Here is a 22,283-nt window from a genome sequence, read left to right on the forward strand (position 1 = left end):
AACTGAGATTATTTCACACAAATTCCACATTCGAGGAAAATGACAGCAAATTCACCCGGAGTGATACAATTTGACATGACACACGATTTCCCATGCCAGAAAAAGGAGCAGAAGATGAGCTCTTGTGGTGGAAACCTGCACTCTTGGGGCGCTTCAATGACTGGAAAGAGAGGAAGAGAAAAATCTGAGAGTCCGCGAAGCTCTGAGATAATTCAAATTAATCGCTTTTTGAAGCTTGTGCGGCTGAACTACGTCTTTTCTGCGGCTACACTTTCTCGTTTGCGCCGCTGCTTAATTACCATTTCACCATGCGTAAATCTTCAGAATGTTATATAAATCAAAAGGATAATCCAATAATAACATTATTATGCAAAAAGTCTCCTCTGCTCAGCTCCTCCTGCCGTCACACAGTGGGACCAAAAAGCAGCGGCAATGGAGCAGCAACTCCTTCTCTCAAACTACATAATGTAAAGCCATAATAATGAAATTCATCCGCTTCCATGCAATGCGGTGGGCGGAGAGAGAGAGAGAGAGTGGAATATGAAACATTTTATATATATTCAAAATTATTTAAATAAATACACTCCCATGAGTAGATATAAACTTGTCTTCAAACTGCCGAGGAGGGATTGTGTGTGTGTGTGTATTTTAGAATTTTGCCATAGTTGTACTTTGCCATCCAACCCTAGTCAAAGTCCTCTTATGAAATTAAAAGTTTCACAGTAGCAGCGAGACAATCTATGCAGAATCCTCGCGTTGCCTCTCATCTTCCTATCCCTGCCCAATCTCGCACTGAATGTTTTTGCCGGGGACTTTTCCCCACTTTCCCTCCCGCAACATCGCAGTCAATTCCAAATTTGTCACTTGAAATTAACTGGCATTTGATGAAACACGAGCGCAAAAAATACACATTACAAAACAACAGTTTCATCTAATTGTCTAATTAAACCATTAATGTTACATTTAGGATATTTTGCTAAATTTGTGACATGAAATAAACTGACATTTACTGGGAAAAGTGCAAAATTCTTGCGCCTAAATTGAAAGTATTTTCAATTTTTGGTAGAATTGTGTATTTTTACTCAATGAAATATGTGATTTTAGGAAACAATCCCAAAATAAAAGATAACCTTTTCTATTTTTTTTTATAATAAACTAGAGTAAAAACGAGAATTAAGTGCCATTTTAGCGGAAGAAAATCATAAATGAATGTATCAAAACGTTTTTGGTTAGATTTTAGTTAGATTTTAATTAGGTTCTAGTTATCCTAGAAAAAAATCTAAATTTCTGAGAAGTATTAAGGATTTTTCAATAAAATTGTGTACAGATTTTAGCCATAATATTTTCCCCTTACTTATGTGCAAAATTATGTTCTAAGAGCCACAAATTGTCGACTAAAAAAAAGCTCATGATGTCACACATTTCATTAAAATCCGGAAAATTCAGACTCCACTGAAGCGCAACTAATTACTAAAACGGAGCTTTTGGGGGTGCTGAAAAATTGCGGACTTTTCCGTGAAGTCAGGAGGAAAATGGGCGCCCAAAAAGAGATCAAAAAGCGAATGTGAAGTGTCGTGAAAAAAAGGTGATATTTGTCAATAAAGGTGGAATTGTAAGTGGAAATTGATGGGAATGCCTTGTGTCAAATTGACGTGAAAAAAAATCCCTTGTGTGTCTCCTGACTTTTATATTTCCCCAATGAAGCTGTAAAAAGTCAATGAATCTCCTTTTCACACCCCCTCCCCCCCCCCCCAAAAAAAGTGAAAGAGGGTGAATTTTATTTATTTCACACTCAATTTATATTAATATTTCGGTCGATTGCCTCAAAATTGACATAAGAAAAGTTCACCGTAAGTGACGAATAAGCAAAAAGTTTTTCCTTCCTCTTCCACCAACGCGCACACGGTAAATCACGCATTTTACAGTCAGCAATAAAAGTTTCATGAAATTATGAAATTGCACCCATCTTCAATGCATGCCGCAGTGTGACAATGAACCAGTGGTGAAAAGCACCTGAGAAAGTTTTCCGTGCGACGGGGAGGATCAATTTCGCATGAAGTATCTCATCATCAGTGGAAAATTGCGCCAACAATATGGAGAGAATGTCTTTCTTGTGCGCTTTTCACGCCATCCCCCCGCCAAAGGAAAAAGTTCAGCAATCAGAGAAACTGGGTAATTGGAGTTCTTTGTTGGACACTTTTCATCCTGGTGGTAAATTTTCATTTGGAATAAAAATTTATGTACATATATTGTGAAAATTATGCCCAATAATTACTAGAATTTCCCTTTGTGCCACTGAGTAAAGCAGGAATAATTTTTAGTTAAAATATTGTGGTCGTGTTTTGCATAAATTCGCACATATTTGCATTGCCACGGCCTTTGAGAGTGGTTATAAAGTGGTAAAGTAATTTTCACTACTGTATTAAAGTCAATATTGCCTTGTCAAACTGATATTCACCAGTGATGCTTCAATTTTTTATAGAATTCCTGCAGTGTCAACACTATAATTGTGGTTGATTACTTAAACTTCAACCCTCGGTAATCTCACTGAGAATAAAAGCAGCGAAACCACTTCAAATCCCCAGAGGGATTGCAAGGAATCTCTTGGGGAGTGAATTTATCTGGCTGCAAAGTACCTGAGACAAGCGGTTGTCATATGAAGATTCCGCGTGACGAAGGACTACATCATCTTGAGGGACATTTTAATTACACATGAATTCTCTTCTGAGACGCCACAACCCTTTCCCCTTCCCCCACCCTTCTCGCACACACACCACACATGATCAATTGGTGTGGGGCGCTTGATGGGGTGAGAGGTTAAATTAATGCCTATCCCAAAAATGCGCTTAACGGGCCATTTTCCACCTTTTAAGCACTTTTCTTAGCACTGCACGCCACCCACTCGGGCCCCCGGGATAATTTACTAAGTCATTTTAATTGGAAAAGGCTCCTCTCTGGGATAATTTATAGAATTTAATTACACCAGATTCCCTCCAACACCGAGAGACATCATTGTCATGAGGGCGATGCGTGCATTGTTTGGTGTTTTGTACGCAGTCAGCACTAAATGCCACCTCGCAAGTGTCATATATTTGCGCCAGGGACTCCCGGCGGACCCCAGAGTGTCTCCACTTCTTGCGCGCCCCAAGTTAAAACAGTCGTAATAATTGTGAATTTATGATTGTCTCACCACACCCCACAACTCTGCAAGAGCATAAATTCGCGCCACTCACCCTCGAGCATGTGAACCAGCCAGTCATATGTTCCTGCCACCCATTCCGAATTTTCTCTCGCTCCGAGGGCGCGCAGAGTTGCCGGCAGAGCAGATAAGGGATGAAATTCACGTGTGCAATGAGCTTCTGAAGAGCGTCCAAGTAGAGATATTAAGCTACATTGCTAGAAATGCTTCAAAAAGCTCCAATTTGAGGACAATGTTTTAGCAATTCAGATCCGTCAAAGTATCTTTACGACATGAAAATCCTCATGGAAATGAGATATTTTCATGTGAAAATGCATTCTTCGTGTTTTTCAGCACTCCATCGCAACTATGCTGATTGATAGTGCTAATAAAGCACTTTTCTCAGCACAAATTTTAGCAAGAAGTTGTAAAGTGATCCAAAATTTGCTCCAATGAGCTAAAAAGAGGAAATAAACTTGAAATAACTTCTTTAAGCAAATCATTTCCACTGAATTTACAATCTTTCGTCCACAACTCTGGACTTTGCGCGCTGAAAGAGTGGATAACTACGGGCAATTGCTGCCAGTTCATTATCTCTCGGCGAAAGGAAGCCAAAGGGAGAAAAGTCACCGCGAGCGCCACCCACCCAATGAATCACACAATCAGACCCACTTTAAATATTCATGAATTGCCCGCGTGCCTCCTCGAAAGCGCCCCCGAAACGCAACGATACCGAGAAGCTTGAGATTCCAGGCTTGGCACTCTGTCGAGGATGCTGAGAACTAATTAAAGGGATGAGATATTCACATAGAGAGAGAAAGCATCTCTCGTAAAACTTTAATGGGCCATCAATTGGTCTGCTGAGGGTGTTTAGAGGATCTTGAGTATGTGTGTGTACCTTTTCCTATGAATAGTTTCATAACTCACGTCCTCTTGATAAGGAATTTTCCGTTTTTACGATCACAATTCTTGGGCTATCTCGAGGACATTTATTGGAGTGACCCCGAAATTCTCCGGCTCTGCCCAGCGATAGCATCTCCTCTGGTAAGAACTTGTATATATACATCCCAATTGTCCGCATTTTCCACCCCATTTCCATTTTCCCGTGGATTGCGATAGTTTTGGCAAAAGCCAGCGTAATGACGCTGTTTTTACCCATATATGAGAAAATTCAAAGTAGAATTCCAGGGATAATTAAATTCTCGCGCAACTAAAAGCATTGCGAGAATATGATATAAAGGATCTCACGTGAAGTGAAGCATTTTCATTATCCCCACACCGTTAATGCAAGCGTCCTTTTTTTCCTATTCAACTCCTCAATGGCTTCACCATGTAATTCACCTGCTTTTTTTCCTCCTTCCTTGATCTCAGCGTTAGTCGCATTAGAAAAGAAAAGAGACGAGCGCTTGGGCTCAAAAATAATTTATTTAATGAAAATGTGTGGCACTGAATGGCGAAGGAGGGAAAAAAGAAATTCACTGACTTTTTGCCCACCGCGGAAATTTCATATGAATAAGTTTCGAGAGGCGGGGGAAAATTTATTCAGACGAACATGTGAGGGAAAAGTTGTCTGCATCATTCATGATTTAACATATATCTCCTCCCGCCCCTTTGCCAGGGAATGTAACGTGTGTGTTTGTGGCTGTGTATTAATGTGTTAAAGAGCTGGCGGAGCTTTTTTTCTCCCTGTTGCTGCCTTTTACGCTATATTACTTTCTAATTACGCCAGTGGATTGGGCGAGGCTTTTGAGGAGATTGTCTGTGATCGGGGAAAACGCTGGGTGTTCAGGAATGACAGCCCGAGGCCACGACTATTGCATTATTGAGTGGCACTTTGCTGAGCTATATAGAGTGCGTCAAACTCACCCCAAATCAATAAGCATGATGCAATTGTCCATGTGCAAATTCTTGTAGGACAAAAAGTCAGACAATGACGAGCCCCCCGAGTGGACATAGTATGAAAGAGCAGCAAAGAGATGCCCAACAAACTGGGGTCAACCGACTTGTGGTTGGACTTTGCATCCGAATTCTGCTGCCCCGACCAAATGTGTGATGAATTAAAATTGAATTTGCCAAACTAAACAGTGCGATAAACAAACGAAGGGGTCACCCGACTTGTACTTTTCCAATTCGGGACGCTCTGTGGCCGGACCCCCGCATAAATTCACCCCTGGCCGCAGCCCATAATTAAGTGACCCGTCCATCTCGCCCGGGCTCTCTCTCTCTCGCACTCTGGGGTATTTATGGTGTGGCCCGAGGCTCCGCAAGAAATGGCAAAAGTGGTGGGCAAAGTTGCGGGGGCTCCAGATAACCCGCGCGACGCCTTAGCATGGAATTTTCATAAGGACGAACATAAATTATGGGTGAGAAAGGAATAAATTAGGGCCATTGTGAAGACCATTCAAGTCGCTCTTTGCTCGCTGTTTGACTCAATTGTGGGGAACTTTTGCACATTTGCACCAAAATGTGCACATCGGCCTCAACTTCGATGCCACCCCCTCGTTTGCATTCACCCCCCTCGCGCCCAACTTCCCCAACAGCGCCTCATTTCAGCTCCACTTTTTACAACATTCCCCTCACGTTCGTGTCCTGGAAGTGTACAGTTTTTTTTCCACGTCATTCGCCTTTTCCAGGGCACCGGAGCGCAGTTAAGGGATGAATTTGGGGGAGTTTTTAGGCAAATCCACGACGAAAGGAAGTTTAAAGCATGTGGAAAATATGCTAGAAGAAGCTTTGGCGCAAAGAAAGCATTCTGGAATCTGGCTAGTTAATTATGGTGAAGTTATTAGCGATGATTTTAACATGTTGCCCTATAAAAACCCAGAATTCGTCCAAAGACTTGTGGTTTTAGGATTTCGTAAACATTTCCTTGGACATTTCCATGAGAAATCTTAAAGACAAGGCGTTTTACTCACAAATATAGGTATATACCTAAGTCCTATTCTTGATGCAACTTCCACTTTTACTTCCTGATGCAGAACTAAAAGCTCTAAACGTGAAAGTGAGCCTGGAGAGAAGCTTTCAACATCTTGAATCTCATCGCTTGAGCAGCTCAAGCGCAGCTCAGTCGCAAGAATTAATTTCATTTGCATTGAAATATCATTATCGTGAGCATTTTGCAAATATTTGCCAGTGAGGAATTGAAATAAATGGCAAATCTTGCAGGATGGCAAATGGCCCTCATTTCAGGAATGGCAGACAGACAAAAGGACGTCTGGGGAGGATTTGAAAAAGTCGGTTTGGGGTGAAGTGATGGGTTTTGCGGATGCAGAAATTACCTTCAAATGTCACTTTGCATAAATACATACGACTTTAATAGACGGAAGCCAATGGCGTTGAGCAGTTTTGGGGCCACACGGTGCTTCTGTATCGCCCTAATACGCCAATAAATGCAAATATGTTTTGCTATCATCGTCATGGCAAATAGTGCTCTCACTCTCCTCACTCACTCTCTCTCTCTCTCCCTCTCTTTAGATCATCCACGGGCGAGATATGAAATTGTAAAGATTTGCATTTGCAATTTTCCCACATCAACCTAACGGCCGCCACCCTTTTCGGCTTTCGCCTCCGGGGCTCGGCGTATTATAGACACGTTCACACCATATGATCACGCCCACCCCCGGGCCAGAAGCCCGCTTGCAGGATATATCGCAGCGATGCGACACAATTTGCCAATGCATTTTGTGCAGTGCATGAAAAATTGGCCCTTCCGACGCCAGGAAAACCCCCTTTTTCAATTTGCCAATATCGCCGACGAAAGGCGCTTTTGGGCGCTCTTTTTGTCCCTGACTGATGCGATTAATGGTTGTCCGTGGATTTCCGCTGACATGTCCTAGGACACTCCCAAATGCCAATTGAAGATACTAATTTCTTCCATGTCACCAATTTGTTTCGCCATCTTCAGCTGTGGGGAGGAAAAAAATGACGTGCGACAGAAAAATTGAGATTCATTGCTATTCTTCTCATTCAATGAAATTTCCTGAGTCGCTTTGTGGTATTCATGTTATTTGTTTCCTCTTCTGTGGCCCGAGGAGAGACGAAGAGAGAGATGGAGGGAGAGAGAGAGTGAAGAAAAAGTGGAGCACAAAAAGCTTGGCGCACGAGGGGAGGACAGAAATCCAAATTGACAAGCCTCGAAAATGCCACTGAATTATGTACATGGCAGAAAAATGTGACATTGCGAGTACGAAGGCGTTTAGCACGTAATTTTTGCATGAATATCTTTCTACATAGTCGAAGCTTTTGGCGCGCGGTGAGCATGCCGAAAAGCTCTCTCACACGCAAAAGCCACGCCAGAAATTCCGCCCCGGGGACAAAAAATCCCGTCACGCCAGTGAAAAGTTAAATTGACATTTCCACCCAAAAAATGATCTCGTTTGGCAGAACGTGCGGCTTCTCTGTAAAAATCAAATTCAAATCAATCTGAATGCGTTCGTGCAAATGTTATGTAATTTTTTGACATTGCGGCTCGTTGAAAGAAAAATTGATTTCACAACAGATGCAAATCCCCTCGCGGAGAAGTGTCATCGGTTTAGCGCAATGATTAGGAACACGCGCGCTTTTAAGGATGACAACTCATTCCCAGATAAACTCAGCAAACAACCATTCTGGCTGAGTTCATTTAAATTCAGCGAATTCGCCCGCAACTGGACAATGTTTGCAACAGTCGGTTTGCGGGCAGACGGGGTGGACTGGTCGCCAGATGGCCTCCCGCGAGGACATGCAACCGTGGTCAACCACGCCTCTTTGCTGTTCGCAGCGCTGCAGAGGCGATGGGGTGGTTAGATGGTTAGGAACTTCGGGAATAAGCATTGAAAGCGTAATCTTATTAGGCAAAAAAGGCTAAAATGTGCATAAATAGGACATGTCTGCTTAATTTCTGCGAATTATGCAGGAAAATCTGCATCCATTTCCTATGAAAGTCATCAGATGTTCCTGATCAAGTCTTTAGACGTTCCATAATCGGGTAATTTTAGACGTTGATGATATTTTACAGCTTTTTCTATCCGTTTTTTTATATGGGAATGTGATAATTCGTCTAAATATCTCTATATAGATTCGTGCTCATATGAATTCATCCGCCAACGAAAGCCAGGGAGCAACATTGAATTCCATCCCTTGGCTTTTGTCACTCTCAATGGCAATAATCTCACTGTGTGTGCGTATCTGCACTCGCCAATAATGCGTGCAATTTCCTCTCAGTCCATTTGGTCGATTGAATAAATAATCAATTATTGGCGGAAGGACGTCACCCTCGCGCTGAGGACCCCTTTGTCTGCCACCCTCCGATGCATGCGCTGCATCCGAAAGTAGGTCCGCATGCCCCGGATCATCTCGTCCGCCCTGCGGCGTCGGGAAATCCCATTCAATTTGCTCTCCAGTGAGAAAGTCATCTTTTAATCACATTAGCAGTCTTCGCGATTGAAACACGGGCCAAGATGCAGAGTCTCGATTTATATTCGCCATAATCAAATTTATAAATATGAACGAGCACTCCATGGGGTGGCCTCTTGAGCGCTTTTCCTTTGATACGCCGCGCACAGCAGAAACTCGAGGGCTCTCCTTCGTGCCTTACCCATGGAAATATTCCTTGAGTGGAAAGTTTTGTCTGGAAAAACTACCTTGCATGTAAACTTATTATTGCCAAGGGAAAAATTTCTCTGCGCGATGGGAAAAACTTACAAAGGCAGAAATGTATTTGATGTGCGTGAAGGTGGAAAATTCAAATTCAATTTCATTAATTTGTCTCTTTAAAGGCTCAACCCATCGTCTAAAATTCGGAAACATTGAAATCATGAAGCGCACAAGGAATAAAACTTAAAATATATTTTCGCCGAAAAACCCAGTATAATTTTTGCCTCAAACTGTGCTGAAAACTCTGACGATGGAAGTCCTTGAGAAGAAGGAACTTGTTGGGAAAGTGAAGAAATGCTGAATTTTCCAGTCTGCTGATTTGGCAAATTTAATTCAAGTGTGATAAATGTGTAATTTGCTAAAAAGAAAATTTGCAAGACAGACTCTTGCAAACACAAAACTACACAAATGAACAATTATTGAATTATAGAGTGTCTCGAGAGGAAGTTCCAGCTGGAGAACTTCATCACGGAGAGTATTTTGGTCAAATGAGCGAAAATTGACAATTTTGCGGATGCTCGGATGGCAAATTGTGAGAAAATGCCGATATTTTGAGCTATACTGGGAAATTTGGTTAAAAGTTTCACACTGGAATCACACAGAGATATTCAAAACTAAAGGGATGAACTGGTGTTTGCACTCAAGCAAATCCGATAGCATAGAATTGCACTCAAGCAAATCACAAACTTCTTGTGCAGTTAAGGTTTCTCCTAATCGATTTCGATGAATCTAAAGTGCATTTTGGCAGACAGAACAATTTCCTTAAACACTGTGTTGAAGTCTTGAGCTTCAGAGCTTCTATATTGTATTGACGCACTTAAAATAAAATACACATTTACCCCTTGCAAAAGCCGACTCTTGCGAATGACATCGATTCAATCTTCGCGCAACTGTTCTTTGTGTATTCTGCTGAGCAAATAAATTTCCCTGATTTATTCTTTCGCCTCGAGAAGCAGAAGATATTTCGCAAGACTGTATCGCTGTCTTCTGGAGGCGAGTGTTTGGTTTAAAAATGTAATTTAGTGCGAAATTGCCGTGTAAGAAGGTGTTTTTCGCCCTTCACGAACACTCTGTGCCACGAACAAACGACCCTTTTCACACACGCTCCCAAGCGCGAGCGGGTGGCTTTCGGGAGCACCCAGGGAGGGACGTTGGATAGACAAATCATCGCTGGAAGCTATTAGTCTGCCATTAACTGAATATGAATCAGCAGAAAATTTCGAACGCATTTAATTTTATTTCAAGCTGCGCGTGGAGAAAGAGAGAAATGATTTATTATTGTTTCTATACGATTTACATTAAACACAACTCAAACCGAAACAACCCACCCTCGCGCATCCCTGATTCGAGTGGACGTTTGCCAGAGACGCGACTTCATTACACGCCACGCAGAATGCAAAAGAAGATACATATTCGCCAAGAGAGCTTCCCTGTGAGATAGAAGCTTTCAATTATTGCAGACTCCGCCTCGTGCGCCATTCATTCTTTTGATTTTCTGCGGATATGACTTCACAATTCTTCCTCATTATATTTCTCTTCTTTCACTCCATTCACCATTCCCTAATTCGCTTCTTACACAAAATTTACCTTCCGCGCCGAGTTCATTCGCCTTCCACCTCAGCGTCTTTCTTTTCACCACACGCTGAATGCATCGATGAGCAGGAAAAGCGACTAAGGCTCGAAAATACAGGAACTCCGCAGGTGAACCTTTGTAGGTTCACCTTCAAGCTACAGCGCATTTAAAGTAAGAAAAGGAATCCACAGAAAAAATATAGAGAAGAAAGTTGCTTTCCGAGTGATATTCTATCTGTTTAACTGCATGATCGTCAGACTGATCAAACAGACTTGATAAAAATGCATTAAAAAACACTTGTTCAGCATTTGTAGACTTGACAACCATGCGGCAATAATAATTTAATTATATTATGCAACAATTGCCAGCAAAACTATCGATAAATATTGAATGATTCCAATTCAATTTGTACAATTGTTTGAAGCAATACTATAAAATCAGCATTAATTTAAATGATTCAGTTCAGTCTCATATCAGCTCTGATAGGAAAACATTCAATTAAAATGAGATTTATGGTTAGTGCAAATTTATTGACTGTGTCTTGTTTATTTCTCTCGGTCGCTTGCATGAAATCTGTCGATTTTGATGACAGAGATGATTTCATCATTGGAAAACGCGTGGAGTCCGGTAAGGAGCGTGAAGCTAGATTAGGAATTTTTTGTAAGATCAACCATTTTTATAGACGAAGAACTTTTCTACTCAAGCTTCGACTTGACGAAAAGTGGATGCCAGTCATCCAAATCATACGTTCCTTGCACCAACAACAAGACTCACTTCACCGTGAATTTCAAGGACACCAAGAAGAGATGCATTTCTTCAATTGAACTCTTTTCGTGGCCAGACAGAGAGCCTGTTCTGGGTGCTCCAAAGATCCCTTCGAAAAGTACAATCTTCTGTCAGCGCGGTGGCATTGGAAAGAGTTACTGCTTGTTGATCTTTAAGAAGAACGAACCACGAGAGGACGCAGAAGTTCACATCAGGGGAATGTCTAAACCCTGTTCATTCAAGAAACGCTACATTTCTGGCAATCCCAAGCGCACAGATGCTTATGGACTACAGTATAAGTTCGATAAAGAAGATTTTTGGAGTTTACCGAGAACTGGCGTAGAAAAATGGGAGAGAACAGGAAATGAAATCATTTACCGCAAAGACGGATTGCTAAACACCCAAATTACATATTTAGACAAGAGTGATAAGTTTTCCTCTGCTAAAGAACTGTTCGTTAGAGGCGAGAATAAGAAATTCATAATTAGATACCCGAACCTTAAGGATATCAGCTTTCTGGATGTCTATTGGTACCAGTCTTCGCAAAGTGAAAAACCTAAACTTCCCTATATTTACTACAAGGATCAATGCACTCCGGATTTGAAGCCTTGCGTGGTATTTGATGCCGTTGAGCCCATTACTTATGTTCTTGTGAAGGCGTTTACGAACAAAGATCATACAGAACCTAGACTTAGGGCAGCTGATTTGGGTCGAGGATAGAGAAAAGTATATTAATAAATGTCTTCCCAACACCCAATTTCTTTCAATTGTTCACAGAATTTCTCCAAAAATCTATTAAATGCCACTTTAACGACTCATGAGTATTTGCAAAATCATGAGCCTTCCCAACAGCATGAACTTCCCAACTGATTCTCACTTTAATGCCCAGCACAAATTCCTCGAGGCCTGTGAGACTTAAGTCTTGAGCAATGCAGCCTCGGGATGTGGGGCAATTTGTTGTTCCTGCCATAAATCCGTAATGAAGTGATACATCTGATATGTCAATTGAGGGGGCGATAAATCCATGTGAGTGGTCTTCATTGCATTAAGTGACCACTTCGACTGAAATATTTACACCCAGGTCCAGGCCTCCGAAGGCTCCGGGCCTTCAAACTCAATCCGGCCGGATTGATTGTCGGCCTCCGTGCGAGGCCGGAGGATTCGGCGTCATCGCCTTTGCATAAAATGTGGGTGCATCGAAAATGATTGCATAAACAATCTATTAATCATCAAAGTGCTCGGGAAGAGCCGGACCCCCTTGCAATAATGTTATACAGTGTGGCTGGGAATGTTGTTCTGTGCAGTTGTAGAGGCCTCACCCCCGATTCGGGGGTCGCTCACTCTCAATGTTGTGTGTGCAGAGTCATCCCCGGGAGCCGAGGAATGGGGCCGATGTCGATGTGGGAAATGGTGTGGTGGTTTCCGATAACATGCTTTTAATAATATCTCAATTTCCTGTTCATGCCACACAGAAAATCAGGGGAAGGGGGGGTGGGTGAGTGGCGGCCCTGCTGAAAACCACGCGGGGGGGGACGATAAAGTGAATATTTCATTTGGTTTTAAGCATAGCACACATACACACATCATTTTCCACACAAGAATCAGTAGAGTGAAAATTTTCATACCAATTTTAGGACCATTAAAAATCTCCCTGCGGCAAGCAAGGCTGCACTCTCTCTCGCCCCTTTGATTGGCCTTAGTGCTGGCCTGCGTTTTTACCCTCTCCGCATATCTGCATTTCAATATCTGATAATTGCCTCTCCCACGAGACCAGCGCTTTGATCGCTCCGGCGACTCCAATTTCATTAACAAACTGCAAGATGAGCAGGACTAAATGGCTGCGAAGCCTGGAATCTCGATGTGTTAACGCTCTTTGATTCAATCGAAGTGCATAAAGAGATTGAAAAACTTGAAGAATCCCATAAAAAATGAAGCAAGAGTTTGAGAAAACATCTGTAGTTAAGGTTGTCCTTAATCGATTTTAATAATCTTATATTCACTTGAAAGGTGCGAAAACATCCTAACAGACTGTTAATGTGAAGTCTTGAGCTTCGGACATTTTGTGACATCGGCATTTAATGGAATTTCCAACTTCTTTGTAAACAAATTGTAAATTTTGTTTCACACAATTAATGTGAAACAGACATTTTTGCTGCTGATTGAAATCTCTATAATCCGCTTGAAGTGCGATTTGGACGCATAGTGTGAAAAATGAAAAATTTGCAGCAAAAATCCCTCGGAAGAATCCATCACTTAGAAAAATGAAAGTGAAATCCCAAGATGTCCCGGAGTGTCCCTGCAGAAAAATTAATCTGGGGGAATGCGTAGAATGCCATTGGGTAGGAAATATGCTGAAAGCATAAATAAATAGTATCCCCATTTATAAATATTACAGACGATTTCGTCGTCCCTTTGCCAGACAATATAAATGTACACATGGTGATATTTATGACAAAATATCCATCAAAGTTGCTGTCATTCTTCGCCAACACCACAATGCATTCCGACCAATTTTCCCTCACCACCCCCTCAATGCATTTTAGCATAAAACATCTATAACTCATGATTCACTGCTGAGCTGAGAGAGGGTGGGACGACGCGCGAAGGAAGAGGGCGAAGACCCTCATGAGGAAACATGAAAGATGGGGCGACTCAACAAAATCATCATCAATCATTTTTTACACTCTCCAATCTTTGAATTCTTTAACGCATTTCAAATAAATATCCCTCCAGTGCGAGTTCCATTCTTCACCCTCGGCGCCCCTCCCCAACCTCCACGCCATCTGGGCGAAGCAAGACAAAACAAGTGGGGGTGGATATCAAAAGTCCTCAAGATAAATATTGACAAAAATCGCTTCTCCCGGGTTTTGGGGGTAGGATTTGGGACGCTGTGTGTCGGGGGGATTTATAATGTAATTTCCGCTGAAAGGTTATTTTAAAGAGGTTTGCAATTATTTACAGAAAATGCAATTATATTGAGTGACTCGAGGACATATTTATGGAAATCACTTTGAAATTGATTCAATGAGATAGACAAACAGAGTCACCAGCGAAGGATACGGTTTATTAATAAAAGAACAGAATGAATGACATTTCCACCTTTATTTATAGTAAGAATCATGAAGAGTAATTAAATAAAGAATATTTCGGGTGATATTTTAAGCTTATTTAATGAATTTCTCATATATAATGCAGTTGAAAAAATAACGAATGATGAGATTTTCCCACGTGAGCCGTTGAGTGGTCTAAAAATAAATATATTCACTTCAAATTGGCTGTCACAAATTGGTAAAAATAATAATCACGACTCAGGACGTTCTTTAAATATAATTTAAATCTTTTTGTCTGTGTTTCCTATTCATGAATCCTCTCACAATCGGATTTTCTTTTGGCATCCTTTTGTCGAGAGTATTTTACATACTTCTTCATCCCTTTTGCTGCACATTGCATAGCTCTAATAGATGGAAGTCTAGACTTAGTTGTGGTCGCATTTTCGCAACGGATTTGCGTCAATTGCGGTGTGTAACTAATATATTAATGAGTGTGGAATTAATAGAATTTCTGATCAAATGCTGCCGGCGGCCATGTAAATAATTAACAATCAGCTGTTGTAATTAGCAATGACAATTGTGGCCTAGATGAGGTTTTAAATACATTCCTCAATAATTCTCTAATTGATGAATTAAACAAAATTTAAATTTATAATATCCACTCCATGTTCGACTCTCGATAAACAACTGACCTTCTTTCACGACCATATCGACATATTCCGGGATTTAGGGGTGCATTTGTCGCTGTGGTAATAAATAAATTGATTGATTGTTTGATTGAATTATATACAACAATATATCCCCAGACTATTTGCATGGTCAAAGTCAATGGGGAGTGGCAATCTAGTAAAATGGGGAGAAATTCTGCTGTGTCGTTTAATTGATTTGATAAATTTCCACCCCCTCGAACTGCTCGGCATGTTGACATAAACACACGTTTCGGGCTTTTGATGATGATGATGAAAGGACAAATCGTCCTGCAGTTCGGGCTTTTTCACTCATGCTAAAATCAATTAAATTTGCTTCAAATTAATTTCCAAAGAGAGCCAAATGACTCTTATTCACTAACTTATTTGACTTGAAATATTAATCATCCAATTTCTCGAGAGGCTTCTCAATATTTGCAAAGTTTTTGATTCTGCAAAGTGTCTATATTAAACAAATTACATTATAGGGAACAAAAATCACACTTTGGTCTGCCCATCAGCTTTCCAACAATGTCTCACTTGGGCCCCTGGATTTTCAACATCTCCTCCTGGAGCCTACTTTCCCCACTTTGCCGCACATTTGTGCTCATATCTCGTCCAATTTTCCTACCTGTGCTATCTATCGGCACATTGTTCGAGTGTTGCGCTGATTAATGCGTGTTAGTGGCGAAAAAAGTGACAAGTGGTCAAAAATGCAGCGGAAAAAATGTCACCAAAAGGCAACTGTTGCCGAAAAGCCATCAGAAATCTCCAATGACCCATTTAGGGGTGGCACAAGAGAAGAGAAGAGTGTGCAACTAAAATGTAAAACACTCGACAATCAGCGTGAAAAGGGGAGCAGATATAAAATTACTGTCGTATCTCGAATAATTGTATTGCCTGTGCATTTTCTCTTGCATTCGCCCATATATATTGAAAAGCCACCCCCATTTCAATGATGCCAAATGATAATTGCTCGTGGGCAAATGTGCTGATGGCGGGAGCTTTTTTACCCAGCGGACGAGAGAGCTTTTTGCATAGAATAGAACAAAGCGTGGCGATGCTTTCAGGCACGCTTGCAATTGTTGCAATTTCACTTCGTCAATTTTCATCCCTTTGTTCACGCCAGTTCGCACTACCCCAGAAAACCTCGTGGCATTCGGAATGTTGGAGGTTGCTACATTTTTATCATCACTCCGATTATCGCTGCAGAGTGTCTCACTTATGCAAATAGCGAGAGGCGCAATTTCTTCCTTTTTCGCAGGTAGAATGAGAAAGTCATCGAAGGCGAGAATTGACTAAGTTTCGCCCGGGATAAATCTCTCTTTCCCTTTCTCACCCTCTTAAGAGAATGTGTTGGGAAAAAGTTTTGCAATACAATTTTCTCTATGACAGAATCCGCCGTGATTCACGACTGAAGGTGGGTGAAATTTATCGCGACGCGAAGATGAAATTGGAAAAATGACGGGAACTCATTATTCAAATAGATTGATTGCATTGTCAACGAATAAAAGTTAATAATTTCATGAGATAATAACTTCTTGAAACTTTTATATTCTCAGTACAATAATCGACTGAACTATAAGTTTCTGAACATGTCTGAGATGCAGTTAAGATCATAGTTTGTAGAATGTTGTGAAATTTTACGCAAATAAGAGCTTAATTTTTGGCGCTCTATGATAATTAGCATTTTAGCACATCAATTCTTATGCTCAAGTCACAAAGATTGCTAATCATAATTTTAATAATTTTACAAATTTTCCATTTTATTCTCAAAGCTTTTCAGATTTGCAAGTCGAAGGCAGGTGAAAATAAACAACAAGCAACTTGGACAGCAAATTCACCAATTAAGACACCTTAGCGTATTAAATTGCGCAGTTCTGCCCAATTTATTCAAGTTTGTAATGAAAGATTCTTCCTCCCAATTACCATTTAAATTCATTTTCGTCCTCAGCGGTCCAAATGTGACTCCTCGGACGTGAATTTGCCAAAAGTGTAATCACACTCTTTATAGTCGCCTCGTTCTGCGGAGGTGATAATTTCTCCGAATTTAATTATCACACTCGAAAGTGTTTAAATATAGAGTTTAATATGGAAATGTTTGTTTGAATTTGCAAAAGCACCATAATGCACATTGAGTGTGTGAGAATGCAGAGAGTGGCAAAGCTGAACTCGGGCATCGCACAGTCCTTTTGGTCCAGGGGGTGGCGGCGGCGGTGGTGGCAAAAGTGGCACTGGGGAGCCACACAGGGAATTCAGTGCCATAAACATGTGTAATTCTTGGAGCGTGAAGGAGGACGGAAAGGGAGGTCAGAGGTTACACTAAAAACAGCCAAGGAGATACAACATTTGAATGTTTAATTGCAGCAGCTTAATAATGAAGGCAACTTTTACCGTCCATGTTTGTCCACTCACCGTCCAGCAGCAAATTGCACAAATATCCCAGAGTCTAAGTGAATTTGATTTGCCAATTCTTGCTTGTGCAACGGCAATTCTGCCCTACATGTTGGGCATTTGGGGGGGTGTTTGTGGGGTGGCGAAAGAATCACCTGCAACACCTCTTCATTTGAATTTTCGCCTCCCAGGCGGCACATTTTCTTCTTATTCATCAACTTCCTCTGCAGCCAACAATCAAATATAATTCTGCACCATTGTTGCCTTCTCAGGCACTGGTTGGAACAATGAGACAATGTGTCTCTTACTCCAAAATGTGAAAGAGATAATTTCGAAAGCTGGCTGTATGTTATATTCTATTGTTCCGCCGTGTTTTGCATCACGACATCAGCCGAAAGAGTGGATTTTCAGCCATGTTCGCTTGGTTTTTCGCGAAATATTTCTGAAATTTTCAATCAAGAACAATTTTTAAACAATACAAATTTGAATAAAAATAATCAAGAATGATTATATACCAAGAAAAATTGCAACACAATAAAACATTTAATATTTTTGACAAAAATGCTTCAATAAATTTAATTATATTTAAAGATTTTTAGAATATTCAATAAAAATTAAATAATTGAATAGCATAAAAGTTACAAAATAAGCCACAAGATGGATTTTATCACTTAAAATTAAGAGAAAATACACACGGAACTCAAACATGCCTTTAAAGTTTAAATTGCTGCCCTCTGGTGGCAATATGTGGAGAAAAATTCAAATATTGACGATAAGATTGAATAATCACAAAATGGTCTGAAATCGCGACTGACTATCCCATTGATTATCATAAACACATAATAAATATTCCAAAAAAACATGCTTACCATTTTTATGGGATTCTGACTGCAGATTTGTTGCTTTTGGGCTGATGAACTTCACACTATTTAAACATATTTTAACATCAAATGTGAGATCATTTGCAAGACAATTACATTCGAATACTCAGCGAGAGAAAAACGTACTAAATTTCCAGTGTCTTTCTTCTCTGAAATTTCACGAATATTTCCCGGAAACTTTCAATTCTCCCACGCTTTGGGCACTCTTCCTCCTGACTTGGTCGTTCATGTGCTCCCTGGGATAATTCACAGTTCCTTGCAGATTGTGTGTCCCATTTTCATGGGCTCACGAGTCCAGGTGATAGCATTCTGGCAACAATTGCAGTGAAGAAATTCTCATAAGAGGACCATTCTTGCGGAAAATTTATGCCTCTTGCAAGCACACAAAGCGCAATCACCTCAAATCGGGGGGCGTGATGGGTGGCGATGCTTTCAACATCCCATAAGGAAAAAGCTCATTTTGCGCTTCACGTACGAGCGACAAATGAGAAAAGGAACAATGTTTGGGGCATTTTCTGCTCACTTCCTGTATCGGAATCTGTGCAGATGTGCGAGGAAAAATCATATTCTGATCTGCATAATTGCTCAATCCCCAGGATGTAAAAATTCAATCATACAGAGTGTCGTTGAGGAAGGATTACAGTGGAGCTCGCCATGGGACACGTCTTGTAATTATGATCAACACTGAGTGGAGGGTTTTCTGGGTGAAGTTTGTTCGTGGAATGACGAAAAATCCGGGGAGGAGCAAATTGGGGTCCCTCGTGCATAATTGTATGGTTGGGACGAGCATTAATGCGAGATTACAACATAAAATTATTACTATATACTCAGAGAGAAAACCAAAAATTATGCTTCTCCACAGGCTCAATCAATGCTTGACAAAATCCACTAATGAATTTGGCCGCTTGAAGGATGTGGGATTAAGAAAATCTCAAATATCTCCTCCGGCACGGATGTTTTCAATGGTATTTTCCACCCTCCGGAGCGGCATTGATTGGCACCCTCGTGAGATGCTTTCAGGCAGTCTCAGCCCCCGAACGATGACAATGGCTGTACTCAGGATGTAAGATGACGACTGTCAGCGACAGGTAACTTCTTGAGGTAAACAGCCATGGATGCAATTACCACGGACTTCTTCTCGCAAACACTCCATGACTCGACGTCTGCAACATATTTTCCCGACTTCACACCTGCTCGGAAAGGGCAGGGGTGGCTGATAGCGTTCGAATAGCAGAAAAGGGGATGAAAGTGTTCGTTTTGGAGCCAATTAGACTTTAAATCTGAGCGTCTGTTGAATATTTTTCTGTTTTTAAATACAACATTCCCTTGAAAAACACCCTCAATGCCATCCCGAACATCTTCACATTCGACACAATACCAGAGCAATTGGACACCCTTCTCAGCTCTCTCTCTCTCTCTCTCCCTCTCTCTTTCTCTCGCTAAATTGGGGGAATTTTTAGCACTCTTGTCACAACTTACCTTGTCTCGATGACTTCTCTCGACTTCGCCTCAGAGTCCTTGTTTTTCACACAAACTTTCCCCCCCAATCGAAACCTCTTCGCTGCACTGACAAAATATTTTTCACCGACACTCAATCACACACAAACTATCCTTCAGTCGATAAATTTATATCTCTAGTCCTTAGCAAGCTACCAAAGAGCAACCAGTGTTGCCGCCAAAAATTGAAGTCACAACCGTCAAGTGAGAATAAGACTCTCGTGGGAATTTTCCCGAGAGCGCCCAAGAAGTGAGCGAAAATCAGGCTTATGATTACGTGTGCGCTGCTCAGCTGTCCTCAGGGCACCTGCCGCACTTCCGGGGAACGTCTGTACGGTGAGATGCGTCGCGAAAAACTGGCCGACTTGGTGTGTCTGCCGTGGTGTCCGACCGTCGAGTGGAGCGCCATGTGGATCCATGGGCCAATGTAATCACAACTGACAGTCGGTTTTATCACCATGCGGATTCGGTGCCTCCCCCGATGGGATCCTGGGGGGCCCTACAGTGGGAGCGAGTGGATACAGGATGGGGAAGCACTCTCCCAGTCATGATGCACTTTCTGCACGACTAGCAACCGACGCACACTTTCCCTGGATTCTCACATGAACTGGAAAACTCCAAGAAGCAATTGCTTTCATCTCTGCAGCTCTAGATTTCACTATTTTGATGTCTAGGTAGTTTTCCTGTCCTTCAAATACTTTGAATTTCATCAAAATCGGTTGAGAATACGCTCAACTCTCTGTGAAAAGCAGGGAAGAACGTTTGATTCTCGATTCACAGTCGTAATAAATCACAGCAGAGTTGCTAGAACATAAGACTGCATATCCTTGAACAAAACGTTAAATATAGGTTCACACAGCCGAACCAAGCCGTTCCAGGATGTTTAATGTGATGAAAATCAGCGTTAAGGTCATAAGATTGCCACTTAAGTAAGTTATCTGTACTTTTGAGGCAAATATGGATTGTCTTTGGAACTCTTTGCTGAGTTCGTTTAATTTTTCAAACTGTTGCTTGTCTGCCCAGCACTTAGCTCTTGTACTAGGCAAGCTTGCTATGCAACAGAGCGTCTTCTGTCGCTCCGTTTCTAGCCGTGCCGCTTGCTGCAAAGGGCTTATGCGCACGTTACAATCCCCAACCGCTTTATCAGGAGGCTCCAGTGGAGGGCACAGCGAAGGACCTGCGCAATCCCTAATTTGTTGTGCATCGGCTGCTCCGCTCCGTCTCCCAGTTCCTCGCCCGGCCGCAGGCTGTAACTGGAAGGGAAGCGCCTCAGAGTGTCCCCAGATGTCTGTCACGGGATCCCGCACACGGTAGCTCGCGTTCGCATGAAGATCTCCGCTTCCATGAGACGGAAGCGGAGATTTTGGAAGCTTTCAAATGACTTCTGGCTAAAGTGAATTTGCAGAGAAATCTGTCCACAATGTGATTTGTTGGGCAAAAGAATATCAAAATGATAATTTTTTCATTTAAATTCATTCTATTTATCCACGCTCAGGATCTTATTTGCCTCATTTGCATACTTAACTTAACTCCACCAGCTGATGTGGAAATCTCGCGACCTTTTCCCACTCCCAAGTCAGCCTTATCGCTCTGGGAAAATCACCTTCTGTGCAGTGGCGAAGCTGAAATGGAAGTCGATGAGAAAGAGGAGTTGATCTTAAAGACACTTGCCTGAAAGTCAATTCAATAAAGTATCAAAAGTTCGTAACATGTCATTAATTGTATTTCTGGAAGCCTTTTCACACCTTCTAAATGCACTTCAATCCATCATAATCGACTAAAATCATCCCCAACTGCAGAAGAGTCTCCAAGAAATCTGCGCTCCTTCTTCGCATTCTTCTGAAAGGACTTTTCCAACTGTCGTAATCACACTAATCAGCGGAAGGAGTGTGTCAAATGGTCAGAATGAAACAGTCTTCATCGTGTAAATTCAGCTAGTTTTGCACCAAGAAGTGTGAGTTTCCTGCTTCTTCATCAAACTTTCCCCCCCAGCAGGGCGATATTGTCCAAATTATAAAAGTTAAGCAACAATTGTGACATGAAGACTTCACGGAGATGGAAGAAAGGAGAAAAAAAAACTCAATTTACTAATCACATTGTCCATCATTTTTCCCTCTTCTTCATCTTGGCAACTTTCTGCGCGCTCTACACATAGTTCCACGTCTCTAAGGGTCGGTGGAAGAAAAAAATCCACCCCCTCAATAGAATTCTGTCCAATTAATTGTTGAGACTCAATAAAGCATCCAATTTTAATTGGCCGCGCTTCCACCGGAAAATTAGTGAATAGGAAATGTGCTGCTCTGCACCGGGAAATGCTCGCATCCTTTGTGTTTTTCAACCCACAAAATGAGAAGGTAGAGAATTCATCAAAAGTCTCTGGCGAAAGGGAGAAAAAAATGCGAGGAGCAAAGGATATTTTTTCCGAATATATTCACAATTCTCCTTGCGAGCGTGAAAACCACCGGACAACAGATTGCTCACCAACAGAGAGAATTATTTTTCACCTAACAAGCGACAAACGATGGCAATTAAGTCACACATCAAATGAAATTCCTCGGTAAAAATTTCATTTTTAATTATTGCACCATTTTAATTGTCTCTTCTCAAGGAGAAATTGCAACAATG

The 22,283-nt window shown here is 41.4% G+C and overlaps 1 protein-coding gene across 1 annotated transcript; it reads left to right on the top strand.

Moving 5' to 3' along the window:
* The first annotated feature begins 10,857 nt into the window (after positions 1 to 10,857).
* Positions 10,858 to 11,901, top strand: LOC132255422 (lufaxin-like). The gene is made up of 2 exons (XM_059751442.1): positions 10,858 to 11,012; positions 11,068 to 11,901. Exons 1-2 carry the CDS (start codon positions 10,889 to 10,891, stop codon positions 11,868 to 11,870), a joined length of 927 nt encoding a protein of 308 aa, XP_059607425.1. The 5' UTR covers positions 10,858 to 10,888; the 3' UTR covers positions 11,871 to 11,901.
* The last annotated feature ends 10,382 nt before the right edge of the window (positions 11,902 to 22,283 follow it).

This window comes from Phlebotomus argentipes, unplaced genomic scaffold (genome assembly GCF_947086385.1).
Source record: "Phlebotomus argentipes unplaced genomic scaffold, Phlebotomus argentipes genome assembly contig_5, whole genome shotgun sequence".
In the NCBI taxonomy this organism is placed as follows: domain Eukaryota; kingdom Metazoa; phylum Arthropoda; class Insecta; order Diptera; family Psychodidae; genus Phlebotomus; species Phlebotomus argentipes.

Excerpts from the sequence above, each read along its gene's own strand:
- LOC132255422 (XM_059751442.1), top strand. The coding sequence starts at position 10,889 with ATGAGATTTATGGTTAGTGCAAATTTATTGACTGTGTCTTGTTTATTT. Across the intron at positions 11,013-11,067 it reads TGGAAAACGCGTGGAGTCCG|ACGAAGAACTTTTCTACTCA; the intron begins GTAAGGAGCGTG and ends CCATTTTTATAG.